Below are 8,831 nucleotides of genomic sequence, written 5' to 3' on the forward strand. Positions count from 1 at the left end.
GATGTCTTCACCCTTTTAGAAAGTAAATCCTTTTGGTCTCTGATATATTTAAAATATAGAATGTGTAGTGACCATAGGCCTATTGTAAGGGGGTTTGAGGTAATGAGGGATAAATGTTCAAAGTGGTTACAATGGTAGCATATCACAGAACAGATTTTTCAACAGATACAAGAGAATGAAGCACTTGGGTGTTTTGGCTAAACTCTGTCCCGCTGACCATCTAAGCCATTGAAAATAATTTGTTTTGCTTTAAAAATTGGCATAATTATCACCCAAAATTAATTCTCTCCCTTCAACTAAGCAAAGCACTTCACTATAGCTTTGGCATCTGTAGGGTTCTCCTCACCTTATGATGAATCTGGCAGTGATGCTAAATATTTTAGCAAGATTAGCTGGATGCTGTTAACAGTTCAGTAACACATAGATTATATATAGTCCTTTTATAGTGGTTGGGCTTTTCCTTAATCAATGCAAAAAGAAGGCTCTGAAGAAAGTTTGCATTCTGCTTTATGCCTTTTCTTAACATTTTATTTTCTACCTCCCAAACTAATTTTTGTTGTAGTTGTTTTAAATTTTCTTTTTCTTCACCAGGAATGATATTCCTCCTTGCATTGGGCCAGATCACTTGACTGTAACATTGGTATTTATGGGACTGTGCTTATCCAGTTTTGCTCTAAACTTTTCCCCAATCACTTTTTTTCACATATAGACGACTGTACCTTGGTGGCCATTAAATTTTTATTAAAAGTTCTCAGTATTATTTATAGACTATAATTCATGTTTCCTGCTGTCTAGGTACTTGTTTTCTAATATTGCATGATATGGGAACTGTATGGGCCTGCAGTTAACTCATCTTCCTGAGTTCAAATCTGGCCTCAGATACTTACTAGTTTTGTGACCTGGGGCAAGTCACTTAACCCTGTTTGCCTCAGTTTCCTCATCTGGAAAATTAGTTGGAGAAGGAAATGGCAAACCACTCCAGTATCTTTGCCAAGAAAACCCCAATGGGATCACAAAGACAGGGACATGACTGAAAACAACCAAATGATAAAAATAATATACCTTCACATTAAAATGTGAAACAATACAAATGTGAAATAATAACTTGATTTTTTGTAAAAAAAAAAAATTTCCATTTGTACTTGGAGCTCCACAGTTAAATTTTATTTATTTCCTTTCTTTACACTCTTCTCCTTCAGAATTACAAAAATCTCTTTTTTTTTCCTTTGCTCTAATAGGCTTATGAGGAACTCTTTTGGCGTCATCATGTGAAATGTATTCGGCAAGTCAAAGGAGATAATTATGATGCATTAAGATCAGTTCTATTTCAGATACTCAGCCAGGGCCTCTCTCTTCCATCCTGGATGAAAGAAAAAGACATTGTAAAGGTATGATGTCAATTTTTAAGCCAGAAAATACTTATGCTATAATCCTAAGTAAAGTGAAATTCTATAGCACAAACACCTTCATTCCAACCACCTCCATTTTTTTCATGATCAGAGTATGAAAGGAACCCTGAAAAATAACACGTAATCCATCCTCTGGGTTCTTATATAAAACTATGTTCAAGGGGGCAGCTACATGGCACAGTGGATAAAGCACCGGCCCTGGATTCAAGAGGACATGAGTTCAAATCCAGCCTCAGACACTTGACACTTACTAGCTGTGACCCTGGGCAAGTCACTTAATCCTCATCGCCTCACCAAAGAAAAATACCTATATTCAAACTATTCCAGAAAGATCTAGTTTAGGCTTTTTCTTAAAATTCATCAGGTAGTTGATTTCCTTTATGTATTGTGTTCTATTTCTCACAAACTTTATAAAATTTTTGTAAAGGCAGAAAGGAGAAAATTTTTCTTAAGGCACAATCTAAGCTCCTTAGTGAGAATCAGTTTTAAAATGTGTTCCTTTGTTCTGGTCCCCTTTTATTTTGATGAACTAAAACTAAGATGTTTAAGGACAGAGGGAATATGAGGAGAATCACAGTCTATTATAAGCATAGTATATTGTTTTTAAAATTACTCATTTGAAATTACTTTATGTTTTAAAATTGCTTAGTTATGGTGAATCATTCCTGAAAGCACATGCCTTTTGTTAAAGATATTTTAATGAAAGAGATTGGATCTGTTGACTATATATTTTTGTTCATTATATTTGAACTGTCAGAACTTGTAAAATGTTAAAATAAGAATGTGCCTTGTATGACACTATAAAAAAATATTTAATAATGTTTTACCTACATCCTTGGATGGCAGCCAATTATTAAACTTGTCTAACAATGAGGGGAAAGAATCATATTTGTTTTGTATCTGTTGTGTCTCTTATTTGTGACAAAATACTAATTATTTCATAGCATTTATACTTTTTTCCCTAAGCTTCCTGAAAAGCTGCTCTTTTCACAAGGTTGTAATTGGATTCAACAATACAGCTTTGGCCCCGAGAAATATACAGGCCCAAATGTGTTTGGGAAATTACGTAAATGTGTTGAATTATTAAAGACTCAGGTAAGTGCTTGGAAACAGACTAGAAAGAGGAAAATACATTCAGAAGTAGTAATCAGTTTCCCTTCTCTCATCACTTTCATTGTATTGCTTCCTTGTCTCAGGCATACTAGTTTGTGTTGCTTTTAAAGGAGTAGAGAAGAAGGTGTTTCTTCCATCCATTGTTATCTTCCTGTTTAGGTTCACATCTCTTCCTCCTACCAAATGGTGAACACCGGGGAGGTTTTACTGCTTCAACAAAAGAAGCTGAACAGATCTCTTCCCTTCTGTGTAGTGATAAGAGAGCAGTCTTACTCCTGTATTTCCTCCCTTCCATCTAGGTAGCTGAAAGAGAGCAGCCCAGAGGGTCAAGGCTTCTTCCCTTCTGGGAGGTCTTGAAATTATTATGTAGTTGATCCTTATTCTGTCCTAGTTCTGCTGCAATGTATAGGTGAAAACATGTATCTTACAGTCTTTTGTTCTCTATGCGTGTATATGTATCTGTCTGTCTCTGAGTGTCTCTGTCTCTTTATCTGTCTGTTTCTTTATTTAGTCAAACACAGTCTACCAGTCTTGTTTATGTTGCTCTCCCTCCCCCTCTCCCTGCCCCTGTATTTCTTGTCTCTCATTCTCTGTCTCCATCTCCTTCTCACTCTTCCTCTTTTCCCCTCCCTAACTGCCCTCTCCCTCAGCTTGAGACAGATTGCAAATAAATGTTTGTTGACTCCATCATGATCTTTCTTTTGATTGCCATATGTCTCATAATTTTAGGATTATTATTAGGGATTCCATTTTTGTCATATAGAAGTTATTTTTTATAGTTTTTATGTTTGTTATTTAATAATAAATCATTAATTGTATGTTTCCTTGACAGTTCAACTGATACTAGATTTGCATGTTCAGTACTGATTTGATCATTTCCCTATATGATGTATGTTCTGATAGTTCCTGTTAAGGTTCTCATGCTGAGGATTAGAGGAACAGGCCAGGAAGAATTTCAGGTTGTTTGATTTTAGGAAGCTTTGTCTCTGTCTCTGTCTCTCTCTGTTTCTGTCTCTCTGTCTCTGTCTCTTTTTCTGTGTGTGTGTGTGTGTGTGTGTGTGTGTGTGTTTCTCTCTCTGTCTCTCTCTCACTTTCATGTCATAATAGTCTGGGCCTGACTCAGTCTGGCCTCCTAGTAGTTTAAGTTGAAAATTGGAATGAAATGAGACACTCATAATCTATCTAACATTTAACAAAAGGACACTTATGTAGTCATAGTAGGGGAATGATGGTCAGGGCAAGGCAGAGATGTTCTTTCAAGATAAAGCATTGATTTGCTTTATCACAGTTTTTCAGTCTTGTTCAGGTTACTGAGGTATGAACCCTCAGAGAAGGACACTAGCTCCTTGTACCCTGTCCATTTTGTACCCAGATGACTAGGAAGCTACAACAATGCCTAAGCCTTTGTGCTCTGAGAAAATAAAATCTCCAGCACAGTTTCAATAGCTTTTATGGAAAAACTAGCCTAACTTAGATGGAGGAGAGGGTGTGCAATGTGCCTTATGAGTACACTGACTATATTTTCCAAACCCCAAAATGGGAAATATTGTCTGACAAAGGATATTGTTTTTGTAAAATCTCAATTAACTTAACATTGGGACAATCTCAGATAATAGAGGATGTATCAGAATCCATAGGGCAATAACCTTACAAATTGTAGTGAGACAACTGGTTCTATTCCCATTAGTCAAAGTCAAGGTTATAAGTTAGATAGAGTCTACTAGCCTCCCACTCTATCCTCCTGCTGCTCCTTCACAGCTATGTAATTTGCCTACCATATTTCTCTCCTTTATTGAGTCATAGACTTTTTTTTTTTTAGTGAGGCAATTGGGGTTAAGTGACCTGCCCAGGGTCACACAGCTAGTAAGTGTTAAGTGTCTGAGGCCGGATTTGAACTCAGGTACTCCTGACTCCAAGGCCAGTACTCTATCCACTGCGCCATCTAGCTGCCCCGGGCATAGACTTTTGAGTTGGATGAAGACATAGAAATTACCTATTCCTACCCCCTCATTTTAAAGAGGAGGAACCACTAGGGCCTAATGTGCCAAGTAATTAGTAATAGTATGTATCTTAACAGTTACTTTCAGAAAATTGTATTCCCAAAACTTTGGTCTTGCTCAGAGCTTCTTTTTTTTTTTTAAGTGAGGCAATTGGGGTTAAGTGACTTGCCCAGGGTCACACAGCTAGTAGGTGTTAAGTGTCTGAGACTGGATTTGAACTCAGGTACTCCTGACTCCAGGGCTGGTGCTCAGAGCTTCTTAAACTTTTTCCACTTTCCGTTTTCACCTGAGAAAGTTTTACATGACTCTGGGTAGATATGTACATAAAATAGGTACACATAACCTTTTGCTGTTACCAAATTTTTGGTGACCCCATATATTGGGTCATGACCCACAGTTTAAGAAGGTAGTGTCTAGCCCATTAGTAATACCTATAGAAACTTCAAGAAAGGAGTAGGTAGAAAGAGAGGGTTGGGCTCTAAGGTAGATTGATGGAGGACCTGGAGGAGGGGAAATATTTCCTACCAAATGGGCTTTTGGTTCCCTCAACTCTTACTTCCTAGGAAGTTGTCAACCTTCCTTTTCACTAGGACCTATCCTCCTCATACTCTACTTGCCTCTAGTAGCGTTCAGCTCCAGACAGTTGGACACAATTCAATTTATGTGGCAAAATGCAGTGATTTGAGAACATGAGATTTGACTTGAGAATCGTGAGAACATGATTGCATTGGGAGTGTCTCCTTCCTTTGAATGCTGGTGAAAAGGGTCAGCCCCCCAAAATCTTAACAACCTTCACGTAGCAATGGACAGTGTTTGGTAAACTGAGTTGTCTAGTGAACTAAGCTTGGGTGATTTGGGAATGCTGACTCGAACCATAAAGTCCTGAAGGTCAGAGTCTGTTCAGTTTGTTGAATACAACACTTGGCACAGTACCATAATGTAGTTAGGGGATACTTACAGGCTGCTGATGATAGTGCAGTCTTTCTTGTAGTCTTTGTAACCCTTCTTAAGCTTATTTTAAAATTTCTTTTTCAGTGGACAGAGTTTAGTGCTATTAAGGACCAGCACAAGAGAGGGAGCATGTGTAACAGCCTTTTTTCTGATGAGAGCCTGGAGTACAAGCTGTATGAAGCTTTAAAATTCATCATGTTATATCAAGTCATCGAAGTGTACGAACAAGTGAAGAGTGAAAAGGCCATTCCCGGTCTTTATCGCCTCCTCTTTTCCCGGGAAACGTCCTCGGATCCTTTAAGTTTCATGATGAATCACCTGAATTTTATAGGTGATACATGTGGATTACAACAGGTAAATATCAAATGATGAGTGTCAAAGGAAGGTACTGGCAATGCTTGAGGGGTTGGGTAGTAGGGAGTTCAATTCAATTCAACAAATATTTATTTTTAAACCAAAATTATTTCAATTAAACATGTATTTTTTTCCTCTCTTACATCTCTAACCACCCATATAAAAAGGAACCCCCCCACACACACAATTTGTGACAAATATGCATAGTCAAGCAGAACAGATTCCCACATTGACTATGCCCAAAAATGTTTATTTAGCTACTGCTATATGTAAGGCTCTATTAAAGATCTATATACAGGGCAGCTAGGTGGCACAGTGGAGTATAAAAAAATTAATTATTAACTATAACTAACCTGGAAAAATTATATAATTGGATTTATGAAAAATTATAACTATATGAAAAATGCTAAGTTTATAGAAATTATAATTGGGCCGTAAGTCCTGCCGTGGTCGTCATTCAAATGTGAAAATATTTTATTAATGACTAGGGCTAATTTGGGGGGACTTATCCATGGATGACTAATCTGGGGACTTTTGACTCACTGGCTATCTGACTGTCTATCAACTTAGCATGGGCCATTTATAAAGTTCCACCACACTGATCCACTCCCAAATTGATAAGCAAAATATTAAGAAGCCTCTTAACTAAATAATCAAAGTAGAGTTTATTTATGAGATACTATTTAAAATTAAGAATACAGGAAAATAAAATGTACAACCTGACTTCATTGCAGTGCGGTTTCTTTCCCACCTGCTGTGCCTGGAACTTCTTTAATACAATAAGGGCCTTAGCTGCCTCTTGCCTTAGGGCACTCAGGTCCTTTATTCTAACTTCGAGCCCCTTTCACTTTGTAAATCCCCCTGCTTCTAACGTTCCTCTCCTTACTGCCACCGCTGAACCCCTGTGTTTCTCTCTCACCGACCTTCTGTCTGTCTGCTCTGTCAGTCTGCCCTTCGGCCTCTCTTTTGCCACCCTTCTAATCTTATCCACTGGCCTTTCCCCCTTGCTCCTAGTCCTTTAGCCTTCTGCATCCTTGTAGCCCCCATCTCTCGTCTGCCACCCCTCCTGTCTAACTCCTAGTTCTATATATATTTTCCTTTTCTCCACTCAAATCTCGGGGCTTTTTGTACCCACACACCAAGCTAATCCGCCGGCCAGAGCTGTGGCTGTGGCTGGGGGCACACTTGAGCATCACGTGCCTCAGCACAGGCTACACCAGAGCCCAGCCTACAGGAGTCCGGGATCTCTCAGATAGCTCTGCTCAGGTCAGAGGGAGCTGAGGGCTTTTTTCCCCCAGCTGTTTGACCTGGCATCTTGTACAGTCCATGGGGCTTTTTGGCTCAGCTGAAGCTGCGGGGACTAACACCTCCCACACAGAAGAGACCCTGAGGGCCTAAGGCTTTCTAATCTCAGCCTAAAGGTAGGGTCCCCAAATCAAAATAAATTTCCACAGGATAAAGCACTGGCCCTGGATTCAGGAGGACCTAAGTTCAAATCCAGCCTCAGACACTTGCCACTTACTAGCTGTCACCCTGGGCAAGTCACTTAACCTTCATTGCCCCACCCCCCAAAAATCTATATAAAGATCTATCTATCTAAAGATTGGTATTTAAAGATTTCATAATAAAAGGAAAAAAATACTATATCTCACTATCCCATGGCAGTTAAACTTTTGCTCAAATCTATAACCACAGAGTATTTCATCTGTGTCCTTCACAGTGGAATCTCTAAAAAATCTCTACTGGTTCTTTTTCAAAAGAAATATTGGTACGCCCATAACATAGGCTGACCAAAAATTAATTGTTTCCCTTAGAATATTCAAAATAAGCTTGATTTTGGGACAGCTAGGTGGCGCAGTGGATAGAGCACCAGACCTGGAGTCAGAAGTACCTAAGTTCAAATCCGGCCTCAGACACTTAACACTTACTAGCTGTGTGACCCTGGGCTAGTCACTTAACCCCAATTGCCTCACATTAAAAAAAAATAAGCTTGATTTTATTGTTTGCCTCATATTGTTATTTATTTTCAAATATTAAAATTTTCTTGCTTCTCTCTTCCCCCTCACTCCTCTTTGTCTCTTTTTTTTTTTTCCCTCTAGGAAGTCTAGAAAAAATTTTCCTACATAAATTGTTTGTAAGTTGACCTGAAACTAATTAGAAGGATGCTTTTGTGTGCATCTTCTGTATTTCTTATTTATCCTTATTCCACACTCCACCCCCAAAATTGTGATCTCTTCATGATATAGAGAGGTAGTCCTGTAATTTTCATTTTTGGCTTAAGACAAATTTTGGGTGCTTGCTTCTAATTCTTTGACTACTCATAGTCTTATGTATGGAACTATACACATTACTTCATTAAAATGTTTTCCTCCACTGTAGTGGAAGGTCAGGAATCTGATAATATAGTACATTTATGACCTTTCTCTCACCTTTCTCCCAGATTGACATGTTGATTCTTGGACACTCTCTTGAAGTCAGGATAAAAGTGTTTAGACTGTCTAAGTTTAATACCAGAGACTTTCAAGTCTACTATCCAGAGGAACGCCACAGAGAATGGCCCGAGATCTGCCTTCTGACTGAAAATGACCGCCACTACCATATTCCTGTCTTTCAAGTGTGAGATGGAATTGGTACTATTGCCTACAATAGCAATGAACATGATTATAATAAAGTATTGCATGAAAACCAAAGCTTTTATCTGGCTACTGAAGGCACTGAGCCTCCCTTTTTTTTTTCCTTCTGGAGTTATAGGCATGCTGTGATGGAATAAGATCTATGTTGTTTTTTTGGGTGTGTGGTTTCTTCCAAAGAGACTGAGAGCTAAGATTTATAGGTCTGTTTTTTTACCTAGTTCACAAGGAATTTGTTTGTTCAAAATACCTTCGAATGGCATAGAACGTTGAAAAATGAGTTTCTAAGTTAACCTAGAAAAAATGACCTTTTAAAAGCCTATAACCCCCAAAATGCAGAGACATTGTTAACCCTAACCTCAGCAAAAGAAAAG

The 8,831-nt window shown here is 38.4% G+C and overlaps 1 protein-coding gene across 2 annotated transcripts in view; it reads left to right on the forward strand.

The window, feature by feature from the left end:
- The window catches only part of OTULINL (OTU deubiquitinase with linear linkage specificity like), a 44,989-nt gene extending 36,472 nt beyond the window's left edge, over positions 1–8,517 (forward strand). Inside the window, exons 5-8 of one of the 2 annotated variants that reach the window (XM_043978183.1) lie at positions 1,239–1,388; positions 2,376–2,504; positions 5,558–5,827; positions 8,268–8,517. In XM_043978183.1, coding sequence (XP_043834118.1) covers positions 1,239–1,388; positions 2,376–2,504; positions 5,558–5,827; positions 8,268–8,447 — 729 coding nt within the window. In that variant the 3' untranslated portion in view covers positions 8,448–8,517. The remainder of the gene's footprint in view (positions 1–1,238; positions 1,389–2,375; positions 2,505–5,557; positions 5,828–8,267) is intronic. The other variant, XM_043978184.1, reaches the window with a different exon arrangement.
- Positions 8,518–8,831: the final 314 nt, after the last annotated feature.

Source organism: Dromiciops gliroides, chromosome 1 (genome assembly GCF_019393635.1).
Source record: "Dromiciops gliroides isolate mDroGli1 chromosome 1, mDroGli1.pri, whole genome shotgun sequence".
In the NCBI taxonomy this organism is placed as follows: domain Eukaryota; kingdom Metazoa; phylum Chordata; class Mammalia; order Microbiotheria; family Microbiotheriidae; genus Dromiciops; species Dromiciops gliroides.